General features: G+C 35.6%; 1 protein-coding gene across 1 annotated transcript in view; it reads left to right on the plus strand.

Moving 5' to 3' along the window:
• Positions 1–15,842, plus strand: part of NDFIP2 (Nedd4 family interacting protein 2) — a 70,337-nt gene that overhangs the window by 45,490 nt on the left and 9,005 nt on the right. The window contains exons 3-5 of the mRNA XM_007960664.3: positions 3,621–3,754; positions 10,000–10,093; positions 13,839–13,963. Of these exons, the coding sequence (XP_007958855.1) occupies positions 3,621–3,754; positions 10,000–10,093; positions 13,839–13,963 (353 nt within the window). The remainder of the gene's footprint in view (positions 1–3,620; positions 3,755–9,999; positions 10,094–13,838; positions 13,964–15,842) is intronic.

Raw genomic sequence — 15,842 nt, forward strand, 5'->3', positions numbered from 1 at the left:
AAAATAAAAGCATACTTCAGAAATATTGCTGGTTCATTTTCAGACTACCGAAGTAAAGCGAATATCTCAGTAAAGAGAGTCATATGAATTTTTTGGTTTCCCAGTGCATACAAAAGTTACGTTTACACTATACTCTTAAGGGTGCAGTAGCGTTGTGTTTAAAAAATGTACATATCTTAATTTAAAACTTTACTGCTAAAAGATGCTAATGATCATCAGAGCTTCCGTGAGCCATAATCTTTTTCCTGGTGGAAGATCTTGCCTCAATGTTGATGGCTACTGACTGATCAGGGTGGTGGTTGCTGAATGTTGGGGTGGCTATGGCAGTTCCTTTTCTTTTTTTAGAGACAGGATTCAGTGGCGCTATCATAGCTCACTGTAGTCTTGGACTCCTGGGCTCAAGCAATACTCCTGCCTGGGCCTCCTGAGTACTACAGGGACAGCCATTTTAAAAAAAACTAATATTTTTAAAGATGGAGTCTCCCCATGTTGCCCAGGCAGGTGTCAAACTCCTGGTCTCAAGTGATCCTTTTGCCTCAGCTTCACGAGTAGCTGGGATTACAGGTGCCAGCTACTGTGCCCAGCTCCAACTGTGGCAATTTGTTAAAATAAGACAGCAATGAAGTTTGCTACACCAATTGACTCTTTGTTTTACGAAAGAATTATCTATAGCGTGCAGTGCTGTTTATGGCCTTTTAACCACACTAGGACTTCTTCCAAAACTAGAGTCAGTTCTCTCAAACCGTGCCACTGCTTTGTCAGTTAAACTTATGTAATCTAAGTCCTTTTTTGTCATTTCAACGATGTTCACAGCATCTTCACTAAGAGTATCTCCCATCTCAAGAAATCACTTTCTTTGCTTATCCGTAAGAAACAACTTTTCATCCATTCAAGTTTTACCATGAGATTGCAGCAATTCAGTCACATTTTCAGGCCTCACTTCTGATTCTACTTCTCTTGCTATTTCTCCCACGTCTGCAGTTACTTTCTCCACTGAAGTCTTGAACCCCTCAGTCATCTGTGAGGGTTGGAATCAACTTCTTCCAGCTCCTGTTAATATTCATATTTTGACCTTCCCCCGCGATCCTGAATGTTTTTAATGGCATCTAGAACAGTGAATCCTTTCCAGAAGGTTTTCAGTTTACTTTGTCCAGATCCATCAGAGAAATCACTATGGCAGCAATTGTCTTATGAAATATAGCTGTAAAATTGTAAGACTTGAAAGAATGACCCTTTGATCCATGGGCTGCAGAATGGATGTTGTGTTAGTAGGTATGAAAACAACATTAATCTTCTTGTACATCTCCTTCAGAGGTCTTGAGTGACCAGGTGCATTGTCAGTGAGCAGTAATATTTTGAAAGACGTCTTTTTTTCCTGAACGTTCAACAATGGACTCAAAACATTCAGTAAACCATGCTGTAAACAGGTGTGCTGTCATCAGGCTTTGTTGTTGCATTTATGGAGCACAAGAGTAGACTGAGCATAATTCGTAAGGGCTCTGTGATCTTCAGAATGGTAAATGAGCATTGGCTTCAACTTAAACTTCCCAGCTGAATTAACTCCTTACAAGAGAGTCAGCCTGTCCTTTGAAGCTTTGAAACTAGGAATTGACTCCTCTCTAGCTATCAAAATCCTAGAAGGCATCTTCCAGTAGAAAGCTGTGTCATCTACATTGGAAATCTGTTGTTTAGCATAGCCACCTTCATCAATGATCTTAGCTAGATCTTCTGCATAATTTGCTGCAGCTTCTACGTCAACACTTGCTGCTTCATGTTGCACTTTTATGAAGATGGCTTCTTTGATGTAGCCACATAAACCAACCTCTGCCAGCGGCCAACTTTTCTTCTTTACCTTCCTCACTTCTCTCAGTCTTCATAGAATTGAAGAGTTAGCACGTTGCTCTGAACCAGGCTTTGGCATATAGGAATGTTGTGACTGGTTTGATCTTCTAACTGGAACTAGAATTTTCTCCATATCAGCAATAAAGTAGTTTCCCTTATTACTCACGTGTGCACTGTAGTAGCACTTTCAATTGCCTTCAGGAACTTTTCCTTTGCATTCATAACTTGGCTGTTTGGAGCAAGAGGTCTGGCTTTCAGTGTGTCTTGGCTTTTGACATGCTGTCCTTGCTAGGCTTAATTATTTCTAGCTTTTGAATTAGAGTGAGAGACATGCGACAAAACACATACAGTGTTTATTAATTAGGTTTCCTGTGTTCTATGGGCACAGTTTGTGGTACCCCAAAACAATTACAATAGTGACATCAAAGTTCACTGATCACAGATCACCATAAAAGATGTAATAATAGCACTGGAAACATTTGAAATGTTGCTAGAAGTACTAAAATAGGACAGAAACACAAAGTGAGCACATGCTCTTGGAAAAGTGGTGCTGATAACACCATTTTTCGATGGTGTTATCGAAATTCGATATGTTGTCTATTCGATGCGGAATTGCCACACACCTTCAGTTTGTAAGAAATACAGTATTTGCAAAATACACTAAAGCAAAGTGTATAAAACCAGATATGCTTATAGAAAACTACTATAGTTATAATGGAGGAAAATACAAAAGTGATGTCAGACAATGTGGTGTATGCTACTTTTAGAACCTACTTTTTTGTGTGTGTGTCAGTGACTCTAGCATCAGTCTAATGAGTTGATTGACGTGTAGCATTTTACTACTTATGTTGTAATAAGTGATGGGCTTTATTTTTAAAATAAGCAGTCTGTACTTTCTATTGTAATGTATTTCTGGATATTATATTTCAAAAATTGGAGAGAGAAATACTTTATAAAAGAAAATCTAAAGAACCAGATGGATAAAGGAAAAATGGGAAGAGAAAGGCACAAGAGTGAAAAAGTAAAACTTCAATCTTTTAGCAAAGGGAAATACTGAATTTGCTTAAGAGATTAGGGCAGTTGCTGAAATCAACATATGTAAAAAAATTACCCCTTTTATGTTATTGGAGCAAAGGATTTGGGGTCAGGAGCTTCCTGTGTCTGCCACTTAATGTTTAATATTGTACAAGCAACTTTTCTGAACCTCAGAGATGCTAAGATCAATGTATATAGAAGTGGTATATGAAATGGTTAGTGCTATGTAAATGTTTTGTTATTATTATTATTCTTGACTTTTTCTTTTTGCTTCTTTGGCTGTGAGATAGTAGGCAAGTAAACTTAAGTTATTTGTGCATAGCACATAGGGGATGCTCATGTGCACCAAAAGCCTATACACCAAAAGCCAGACCTCTTGCTCCAAACTGCCAAGTTATGAATGTAAAGGAAAAGTTCCTGAAGCAAATTAAAAGTGCTACTACAGTGAACACATGAGTAATAAGTATTGTGAGATTCTTAACTTCTCTTGTCTGGCACTCTTTTTCAGAATTTCAATCTAGAGGTTCTTGTTTAGTGTATTAGCCTTTAAATGGTATTTATCCATTCTTTCTCTTTATAATAAATTTGGACTAAAATAAGATATATGATTGTAATAGTAATTTATAGCTTATAACATAAGACTATAATAGTAGTCCTGTATTAGTGGCCTATTGTAAATAGTTAAGTATGGCTACAAAATTAAATAGATTTTAGTGGTTATTCTTTTTGAATTCTTTCTTCAGATACAGAAGTTTATGGTGAGTTTTATCCTGTGCCACCTCCCTATAGCGTTGCTACCTCTCTTCCTACATACGATGAAGCTGAGAAGGCTAAAGCTGCTGCAATGGCGGCTGCAGCAGCAGAAACATCTCAAAGAGTAAGAAAATTTTATTTCTTTTGATAAAATTATTTTTGTTAATTGATACGTACATTTAGTAATACTAAAAATAGTTCTTTGTGTTTAAGTGTATATGTAGATTTTTTTCGAGCATCATGGGTTTGAATTGCCCAGGTCTACTTGTACGCAGATTGTTTTAAATAAGTATATTGGAAAAATATTTTGGAGATCTGCAGTAATTTGAAAAAACTTGGGATGAATTGCATAGCCTAGAAATATTGAAAAAATTAAGGCATGTAATGAATGTATAAAATATATGTAGATACTAGTTTATGTATTATTGATTGTTTATATTATCAGTAAGGCTTCTAGTTAACAGTAGGCTGTGAGTCGTTAAGTTTTGGGGAAGTCAAATCACTCAGATTTTCTACCACATGCAGGGGGGTCGGTGTCCCTAATCCTTGTGTTGTTGAAGGGTTACTGTATTTGTTCTACTGTTAAGCTTATGTGTGTGGTCATTTTTGTTGAAACTGACATTCCCCTAGTTAAATTCACCTTCTCCATCCCTTGACTTCCTCTTTTCTGTTGCTTTTCCCCACTTACCATTTCCTAAATTTTGATTTCAGGCACCTCATGTGTTAGCCTTCACTTCGCATCCTAACTCACTCACTCTGGTTACCACCACTTGGAAAGTTCTTCTCTTTGCCTGGACCTCAAGTCCATGGACCCTTTGATGTCCATGTACTTATTTCTCTGCTTACGTAGTTTGAATTCCATTTAATTGTGAATCATCTTTTTTTTTCTGTTTATGTTTTCTATATTAGCATAGCCGGTTTAGTGACTGTGAAAGAACTCAAGGTAGCCGAAAAACACAGAGAAATGTTACAAGGCCTTCAAATTATTTTTGTCAGCTGTTTTTTTAAATAACATATTCTACTCTAGAATTTTGGAATGATGATCAAGCATTCTGTCTTCCTCATCTACCTGTTTTAGTAATAGAGTTAATGAGATACATGTATATTATTCTTTGCTCTGGTAAAAGGAGTGGCTGTCTCAGTCATGGAGAGTCAGTGACATGCATATACAGCTGCTATTCTGCAGCCAGGTAAGAGGCAGAAATTATTTACATTTTAGTGTGGCTGCAAGGAGTGCTAGAATTTTTTTGCCTTTTTTTTCTTGCTTCAGACTTGAGAGATGCCATTTCAGATCCCTGGATTCACCCCATTTTGTTTGGGAAAAGAAAAAATATCAATTCACCCAGGAAAGGTAGAATTAGGTGAGGAATCAAGGGAGAGAGATGTACTTCCATGTATGGCATTCTCCTCTAGCTGCTATGAGGTCAGAGCCCAGTGAGCAGATCCTCTTGAGAGATGAGCATGTGCCCTGGATGTGTTTCTTTTATCAGCAACAACCGTTTTTATGCCTGCTCCCACTACCTTCTTCCAGCACACACAGGGTTAAATGTCAACATAAATAGATAGCTTTGGACACAGTTATGAAGGTAGATAAAGACAGTAAACTCCATATTTATTTGTTATGCCTTTTCCTTCACAGAGGAGGAAAGTAAGTCTTAACACAGTGGCATAATATAGCTAAGTCAATAAGAATTTTTGTGGCTGTGAGGGGAACATCATAGAGGAGGAGGATAGATCTAAATAGGGTGTCTCTGTCTAAATCAGTTCTAGGTTACTTAGAACACATATATTTGTAAATGCACATGCCCATCTCTCAGTGAAGTAGATTGAGTCCTCTCTAGCTATGAAAGTCCCAATAACTCCTTTTCTCAAGGGGTGTTTCCCTAGAGACCTTGGCAGTGGCAAAGGTCCTTAAAGAGTATTATGGACCTTAGATCATTTACTGCCCTAACTTCCATACAATAGGATAGAATTCTAAAGACAACGTAGGAAGTATTAAGTCTTGCTAAGTGTGCTTTGAGGAAAGTTGATTTTACCCCTTTTGGAGAGAAAAGTCTGAAGTGTTACTGTTCCATTTCCTCATTGTCATCATTTCCAGCACCCTGTTTTAGAAAGTAAATGTAATCTTCAGCCGGAATTGGAACATGTCCATAAAGAAAAATTCTCTGTTTTCACCTGCTTCTGATATCATTGTAACTCCAGCTTGTGAGCATTGTGGAAAATTTCATAGACAGCAAAGTATTAATAGAATTGTGTACAAGAGACTAACTTAGGTCTTGTAAAAAATCTTTTAAATTTACCAGTGCTTCCTTAACCCAGTGCTTCAGTACCCTCTTTGTGCAGAGTATGAATGTTTGCATATGAGTCTCCATTACCTGATTGAGATTAAAATATTGGTCTGTGCTTGAAAATTGCTAGGAGAGTAGATTTTAAGTGTTCTTACCACAAAAAAAAATATTTGAAGTACTGTACATGGTAATTAGCTCAATTTAGCCACTCCACAACGTATACACATTTTAGAACATCATGTTATACATCATACATATATAGTTTTTGTCAATTACAAACAAAATTTAAAAATTGAAAAAAAAGTCTCATCGAATTAGCATTTGAATACTTTCAGTTGTAAATGACTCTCAGCTGGGTGTGAAAGCTTATGTCCTAAATCAACTCTCATTGGGAGAATATAGATAGTCAAGAGACTTTAAAACTACTGTTTTTTACTATTTCCTATTTCTGATGCGTAGAATTGCATGTATGTCATGGAATGGTTAAGTAGTTTTCTGAAAATGACAACTCATTTTTAATATTTCTATGAAAAATGCTAATTCCAAACCATTAATTTTATAAAATGTTGCTTGTTCTTCAGGTAGGCTCATTTCATCATCTTATAATGGGTAGGGCTCTTTTTTGGTAACTTGTTTTAAATTGTTGCAGTAACTTGTCTTTTGACATTAGAACTACCACTGGATAAATCATGAGCGACTCCAGGACAGAGATCTTGCATTTACATTCCCAGCACCTAGTTATTATCAGGCACATTTTTGTTGTTTAGTAAATGACAGTTGATTATGTTAATGAATGCTTTCTCTGTATTAGCCAATGTGGGAAAATAGGAAGAGGAAAATACCACAGGTGTTCTATTACAGCTCTCTATTTTAAAATATTTCGATGTCTTTACCAATTTCAGGATTCAGAAATGTTTAATGTAGTTGAAATTATTGCCTAGATATCATTTTATTTTTTAAACATCTTATATAAACATTTCCCTGTTACTTAATAGTTGAGTTAAATTCCCTGGAATCAATATGCTATTGAAATTTAGTGGCCATTCCTCTAGAGTGAACAATTAGAGTATTTTCAAATGTTTGTGTTTTGGCTTTTTTCTATTAATATATTAAAAGACATATTTGGGCATATTGCAGTGACTCACTCCTGTAATCTCAGCACTTTGGGAGGCTGAGGCAAGCAGATTGCTTGAGCTCAGGAGTTTGAGACCAGCCTGGGCAACACAGCGAGACCTTATTTCCACTAAAAAAAAAAAAAGTTCAGCCAGGTGTGGTGGCATGCATCTGTACTTCCAGCTACTTGGAAGGCTGAAGTGGGAAGATCACTTGAGCCCAGGAGATTGAGGCTATAGTGAGCCCAGATGAAGACGGCAGTGAGCCATGATTGTGCCACTGCACTCCAGCCTGGGTGACAGAGTGAGATCTTACCTTAAAAATTTTTTTTTTTCTTAATGACTTTTGATAAAATTCCTGTGTTGATTTTGTTGTTGTTGTTTTGTTTTGTTTTGTTTTTGAGGCGGAGTCTCACTGCATTCCCCAGGCTGGAATGCAGTAGTGCCATCTCGGTTTAGTGCAACCTCTACCTCCCCAGTTCAGATTATTCTCCTGCCTTAGCCTCTCAAGTAGCTGGTACTACAGGAGCATGCCACCATGCCTGGCTAAATTTTTTTTGTATTTTTAGTAGAGATGGGGTTTTTAGTAGAGACGGGGTTTTGCCATATTGGTCAGGCTAGTCTCGAGCTCGTGACCTCAAGTGATCCACCCACCTCAGCCTCACAAAGTGCCGGGATTACAGGCATGAGCCCCTGTGCCTGGCTTAGACTGATGTTTTAAAATACACAGTATGAAATATATTTTTGCCATCACGCTGACAGTTTTTTGTTCTTACTATGCTTTAATGTTTATTCCTTGAATTAATTTGAAATTATATAAAATTTTATAAATATGTACTTAGTCATGGCCAGTGATTAAATTTAGTATATTGAGTTTACCTGTGATATGTGATTGCACAATTTAAGGGATTTTTGTACCCAAATAATAAGCAATATAAAATGATTTTGAAAGTTTTTAAATTTCAGGATTGCAGTATGCTTAGTGAGGCTACCATGATTGTGTGGAAAGAACATCAGTGCCCTGGATTCAGGTTCCACTTTGACCCTCCTAATTATGTGATCTTGAGCAGAACCCTAGCTTCTCAGACTTGGCCTCACAAAATTGAGTTATTCACACTCAACTGAGATGATGTGTACCATATTAGTTCATTTTCACACTGCTATAAAGAAATACCCAAGACTGAGTACCTTATAAAGAAAAGAGGTTTAATTGACTTACAGTTCTGCAGGCTGTACAGGAAGCATAGCAGCTTCTGGGGACGCCTCAGGAAACTTACGATTGTGGTGGAAGGTGATAGGGAAGCAGGCCCGTTTTACATGCCTGGAGTAGGAGAAAGAGAGAGAGTGGAGGGGTGATGCCACACACTTTTAAACAACCAGATCTCAGAAAAAACAATAATGCACTCACTCACTATCATGAGAACAGCAGGGAAATGATATTAAACCATTAGAAACCATCCCCATGATCCGATCACCTCCTACCAGGCCCAACCTCCAACAGTTGAGGATTACAGTTGAACATGCGATTTGGATGGGGACACAGATCAAACCATGTGATTCTGTCCCTGGCCCCTCCCAGATTTCACGTCCTCCTCACATTTCAAAAAACAACCATTCCTTCCCAACAGTCCCCCAGAATCTTATTCCAGCATTAACTCAAAAAATCAACAATCCAAAGTCTCATCTGAGACAAGGCAAGTCCCTTCCACCTATGGGCCTGTAAAATCAAAAACAAGTTACTTCCTTCTAAGATAAAATGGCACTATAGGCATTGGGTAAATATTCTGGTTCCAAAAGGGAGAAACTGGTCAACAAAAGGGGATACAAGCCCCATAGAAGACCAAAACCAAGCATGACAGTCATTAAATCCTAAAATTCCAAAATGATATTTTTTTTTTGAGACAGTCTCACTCTGTCACCCAGGCTGGAGTGCAGTGGTGTGATCTCGGCTTACTGCAACTGCCACCTCCCGAGTTCAAACGATTCTCACTCCTCAGCCTCCTGACTAGCTGGGATTACAGGCATGTGCCATCATACCTGGCTAATTTTTGTATTTTTAGTAGAGCCAGGGTTTCACCACGGTGGCCAGGCTGGTCTTGAACTCCTGGCCTCACGTGATCGCCTGCCTCGGCTTTCCAAAGTGTGGGATTATAGGCGTGAGCCACCACACCTGGCCAGAATAATCTTTGACTCCATGTCTCACATCCAGGGCTTTCTGGTACAAGGGGTGGGCTTCCCAGGCCTTGAGCAGCTCTGCCCCTGAGGCTTTGCAGTGTACAGCTCCTGTGGCTGCTTTCCGGGGCTGGCATTGAATGCCGGCAGCTTTTCCAGAAAAAAGGCCGCCAATGCCTTTACCTGGTAGACATGTAGAAACATGATAGAAGTGTGGAGAATATCTCCTAACATAGTCTGCTGTTGATGGGCATTTAGATTGTATCTAATCTTTTGCTCTTATTAGCATTGCTGGAATGAATTATCTTTAATACATCATTTTTATAAGAGGGAATATGTGTATGTATATATATATCTGTACAGTATATTTTAAGAACTGGAATGGCTGGATCATAGGGTATGCACATTTTTATTTTTGATAATTATTGCAAAATTGCCAACCATAGAAGTTGTACCAATTTATACTCCACCACTGGTTATGAAAGTTCTTATTTCCCAGTCATTACTAATGCAGCACTGTCACATGTGTCTTCTTGATACCATTTTTATGAGTTTGATGTTACTCATCTTTTGTCTTTTTTGTTTTTATCTTTAAAGTTACTCTTTTCAAATGTGGCTGTGAAAAAATAGTACTTGCTAATGCTTATTGATTACTCTGTGCCAGACATTGTACTCATTATTTCATTTGTCTATACAACAAATTGAGAACATTAGATTTTGTTGAAGTTCTTATGCTTACATTTAAGATGGTAAAGTTGTAATTTTTAGTGAACTATTCCAATGTTACATATTTACAGATTCAGGAGGAAGAGTGTCCACCAAGAGATGACTTCAGTGATGCAGACCAGCTCAGAGTGGGTAATGATGGCATTTTCATGCTGGCATTTTTCAGTAAGTAATCTTTCCCAACTATTTTGATTTTTTTGCATGTATTGATTTTATGTGTATTAAAGTAACATAGTGAAGAGAAGCAAATATTGTTAGCATGTGTCTACCTTTCTTAAAATGTAAATTGTTTCTGATATTGAACTAATGAATACTGTGATCATATGTTTAAATACAAATCCTAGAATTTATTAAACTCTTGTTTGCATAAATATACATTGCAGCCATTATGAAGACGCTGACATGTAAAAGTACATAAGCGTATTTAAGCTATTTCAGATTTTTAAAGAGAAATACTGCTATATTGGTGCCCATTCAGCTCTGTAGGAGCATATAGAATGAAACTATAAATTCCGCTTTGGGGGCAGAGGATTTCCATTTGAGTGTCCTTAAGCTAGAAGAAGGATTGGAAAAAACGACATTCTGGGCAACTGGAACAGTGTCACTTGAGACAGACAGTTATGAAAGTATAAGTCTTATTTGGGGGAATGGTAAGAATTAGAAGATCAGAAACTTAGTAACATTTTAACATCTTGCAGAATTCTTAGTATTTGACTTATAAAGTAAGAGAGAAGACTGTGTCAAAGTCTTCATTATTTCAATTCCTAATACAGGGATTGACATAGTAAACTCATTAAATAATAAGATGCCCAATAAATTACTAAAGCCAGTGGTAGAAACCCAATATTCATTTAAGTAAGTTTATTAATCTATGATATAGTTAATTTCTGCCCTCCACCTGGTTAAATGATCGAGCTTTCATTCTTGGATAGAATGCTGATTTAATTCAGTGTAGTTATAAGCTTTATTATGATCATAAAACCGAGAAATAAACTTATTTAAAGTGTCACATTCAACTTTAAAAAGTAGAAAATACAAACTTCATGAGTTGACACTTTTGAGTCTGAAAGTTCATGTAAACCTTGTCCTCCAAGTTTGAAATGGTTTCTTCCTTCCCTTCTATTTTCATCTGCTGAAGAAAAGAGGGGGAGAGGAATGAGGAAGGAGGGCGGGCAGCTCCTCGAATTTACTAATTGTAATATTCAGGTTGTCAACCAGCAAATGTATATGCAAGATTTAAATCTTAAATTGGTTTTAGTTACAATTTCTAGTTAGATATGTTAGGTATAATAAAAAGGAAATAAACTCTAGTTACAAATGAGTGCTGTTTTGTAATATTAGTCCTGTGAACCTTGGTTTTTATCTTAATTTTGGTTTAACTGGTAATCCTATATATTAGTAACATTTTAATAACAAACTTCTCACATAGTTTGTTTACAAAAAAGAGTAGCTTAAACATTCATTACTTTCATTGTTATTATACCTTTTAAGAAACCTTAATTAGAAAAGAAAGGATCTAAATATATTGTACTGATTTTAGTATAAATACCTGTTTCTTGGGAATAAAAACATGTTATTTGACACCTTCTAATTATGTAACTCAGAAATCTTGTTTCTCCATTTCTTTATTTCATTTACTACCAGTATCTTCTTTTTAATTTTTATTTCTTAGATTTGAAGGCCTTTCACTGATGTGTTATAAATGCGTGGTAACTTAGACACACTGGATGACTTTATTCTTAGCCAGTGATAGTATTATTAGCTAATATAATGTAAATGTATATATTTATATTTAATAGATTTAATATAAATATTTTACTAAATTTATACTAAATTTTTTCCACAACTCATATATGTAACGCTTCCTGTTTTACAAATATTGTACCAATATTGTGACAGTAAATTTGTTTTTACCTCTATTTCCTGATTTTTTTTTTCTGGTAGGCTATAGGCCTAGAGTTTATTTGCTTGATAAGCATAGATTTGTTTGTCATCACTACCATCTAGTGGCTGTTTTTCAAATTGCAACTTGCTATATTTTCCATGTTTCTTAAACATCTAATAGCTACTGTGGGTAAAACGGTCCAGAAAAAGATTTTATTTTTAGTGTGGTTTATTTATAACTTAAGCATGTCACGTTACATAACTTGCACAAGTAAAATTACAGTGAATATCAATAAAACTATTTCAATTAAAACCTTTTGGTGGTTTAATTCTGTCCTCCTTTATTTTTAGGTTTTACCTCATATAACCCTAAAAAAAGTTTACACTTAAATTTGGTGAGATAATTGTGTATTCTTGTTCAGAAAATGTAAAAGAAGAAATGTTTGTAATAATGCTTTTGCTCTCAAAATCCTTTTAAAGTGTTACCATAAAATGCCTCAGATACATGCATAATATGCTTATCTCTGATCTTATTTTTAAGAAACTTTCTAAGAGAGTGGAACAGAATTTGGTTATTTGCCAAACACTAGAAATGAAAAGTTTACAGATAATTGACAGTCTATGGAAATGATCTTAAATTTTAGTACTTTAAAATGTAATGGGCTCTTATTTGATCCTGTTTAGAAAACTTTTCTTCTGAGGTTTAGCCATTTGTACCGTGTGTGAATTTTCACATCAACATGCCATGGTAATAAGTAGTCACCTGCATTATTCTCATTTTAGACTTGCGGGAAACAGAAGATACTTGTAACCTTAAAAGAATTAGAAGAGTGTTTTGAAATGTGAATTCTGATTTATAAGAAATTGCCAAACTGTCTTCCGAAGTAGCTGTAGTATTTTGCATTCCCACCAGCAATGAATGAGAGTTCCTGTTGCTCTGTGTCCTCACCAGTATTTGGTGTTGATAATTTTTTTTTTTTTTAAGACATTCTAATAATTTGATGATGGTATCTCATTGTGGTTTCATTTTATTTCCCTAACAATTCATGTTAAGCATCTTTATTCAGTTCATTCTTTTGAGCACCTACCATATACAAGTAAAAAAGTTACAGTTTTTAAAGGGGTTATCTGGACACTACACATCTTGGAAAACAAAAATTGATGACTTATTCTGTCCATGAAAAGCTGTTTTTTATATAGCTTTTAGATGACATTACATAGCATAAGTAAATCCAGAAAAGGAACATCTAAGAATTGTAATTACAGCTGAAGAAACCCATAAAGTATTTGTGAAGTATTGAATTTTATTGTTTTGTTTACCTTTTTCTTTTCTTTTCTTTTCTTTTTTTTTTTTTTTTTTTGAGCCAGAGTCTTGCTCTGTTGCCCACGCTCCAGTGCAGTGGTGTGATCTTGGCCCACTGCTACCTTCACCTCCCAGGTTCAAGCAATTCTACCTTAGCCTCCTGAGTAGCTGGGATTACAAGTGCCTGCCACCACGCCCAGCTAATTTTTTTATTTTTAGTAGAGACAGGGTTTCATCATGCTGGCCAGGCTGATCTCGAACTCCTGACCTCAGCTGATCCCCCTGCCTCGGCCTCCCAAAGTGCTGGGATTACAGGCGTGAGCCACTGCGCCCAGCCTGCTTTTATTTACCTTTTTTAAAAAGCCAATTTTGTTGGCTGTTTGCTTAGGCTGGACTTCTTGCGTGGAACCACATGTGAGCTACATTGTGATCTGGTTTTAAGCTAGTTTAAAACTGCAGTTTCAACTATTAATGATAAGCTTTCAGGAATGGATTCTTGTTGGCCAGACTGACGAGAAACCAAGCTTACCCATTTGTTGATATACAGTATAGCAAATAAGCTGTTTGCAAAAAGTAGGCTATAGTCCATAAAGAAGGCTTAATTGGCAAAGTTAAAAGAAAGGGAACTGCTGTTCCCATTGAGCAATGAAATATTATTAATATGTCTATGTTAATTTGTTTCCAAATTGTGGTTTATAAAATAACTGTTTCTGTTACTTTTAGTGGCATTTATTTTCAACTGGCTTGGATTTTGTTTATCCTTCTGTATCACCAATACCATAGCTGGAAGGTATGGTGCTATCTGTGGATTTGGCCTTTCCTTGATCAAATGGATCCTTATTGTCAGGGTGAGTGTCTTGATAGCCTGTATCTCTTTTATCTCTAAAATGAGATGTATGAAATTTTCTGTGTGATTCATAAATGGGCACTTTATTTTCATGAATTCAGTTATTTCAAGGCTTATTCTTAAATCCTATATTTAATCATTACAGTGAGCTCTGCGGTATGAACACTTTATAACTTTATCATATGAGAAATTGTTAATATAGTGGAAAGAACTTTGAAATCATAAAAATTTAAGTTTGAATCTCAACTTTTTTATATGTCTTTTAACTTTCATTGTTCTGAGCATTAGTTTCTTTATAATAGGCTGATGATAGCTGCCTTGTGGCATTTTTATGAGGTATGGAAATAATGTAATTAAAGTACCTTATCCAGTTACTGCACAAATATATGTGCTCAGTAAATCATGGCTACTATTATTGTGATGTAGTGCAGGTATGCCTAAAATCAGTTAAAACATAAAAATTTCTCATTTAGTCACATTATCATGAACTTAAATATTTTCTCACTCTTTTCTTTTGAAAACATTGAGAGCTCAAAAGGCCCATGAAGTGGTTATCAGAACCCTTTTTTTCCCTCATGCTTCTTCTAAGCTTTCCTTATTTTCCTGTTGTTCCCTGAAGTCACCCTCTGCCTTCTTCTTATCATTTACAAGATAGCGTGTAGGGAGACAGTGATAAGTCCTTTTGCCCACCTTAACAACTTTTCTAGTCCCAAAAAAGTTTTCTGTAAAAATTGCTTAGGCATTAGTGTTGTTAGCATCATCTTCCCCCAGCTCTTTACCTTTGCCTTTTGCCTCTTTTCACTTCTTTTTACAAATGTTTCTTCCTAGTTTTTTTTTTTTTTTTCTTTACGATAAGATCTAGGAGAATGATCAAGAATGGCTTTACTTATTGTTTTAATAAGTCTTTTGAAAAGTTACCTACACATTTTAAATGCTATTATACAATTAATAAATTAAAATTATACATTCTACATTTAAACATTCATTTCTTATTGAATGAGCTAAATCCTCCTAAAATTTTTAGTAGAATCATAGATCAAATATATTAGCTTCTCTTAAATGTTCACTTTGATAATATATCTATATTACTAAGTTGATTTAAAAGTACCCATTATGAAAATATTAATGTTTATAGATGTGATGCATTTCTTCATTATTTTAAAACTTGTAGCTTCCCAGGGTTTCAGTAATCCATAGGTTTTGGTTATTAATCAATTAATTATTGGTTGGGACCTATGGACTGGTTTCTTCTAAGAAAATTAAAATTTGAGCCATCGTAAGAACTATCCCCTGACAATTTCTTGTTTTAGTTTTACTGCAAAAGATGTACAGTGGGTTCCTAACACAAGTGTAAATCTATTAGGTGTTACAGAACATACAAAGATAAAGACACAATCCCTTCCCTTATAGAAATTATTATTAAAATACTTTGAAGTTGGGCCTAGATAAGTCCAACGTTGATTATGATACTATTAAGCACTATTATTCAAATGGGATTTCTCATCTAAATCACAGAACACAGAAAATGATATGAGGACTATTTTCTCAATTCTCCCAGTTAGTAAATTGCTAGTATCATTCTAGATGTATAAGAAAGAAGTTAATGCATCCTATACAACTTATGCCCTTAGAGTATTACAGCTTAATTTTCTCATAAGAACCTCAGGTTGAGAAGGGATTAGATTATCTAGTTATCAGCTCTAGTTGATGTGATAAGATGGGGAACTTATATTCAAGGACTGGAGTTTCTTACAGTTTTGTAAGGTATATACTGTCATCAAGTTTGATCTCCAGGACTGTTTAGTTTCCCTTAAAATACTTTTACTGAGTTAGAGTTAATGTTATGCCTTTAGTGTGTATTAAGAAGTGTTATAAGAAAA

This window comes from Chlorocebus sabaeus, chromosome 3 (genome assembly GCF_047675955.1).
Source record: "Chlorocebus sabaeus isolate Y175 chromosome 3, mChlSab1.0.hap1, whole genome shotgun sequence".
Lineage (NCBI taxonomy): Eukaryota > Metazoa > Chordata > Mammalia > Primates > Cercopithecidae > Chlorocebus > Chlorocebus sabaeus.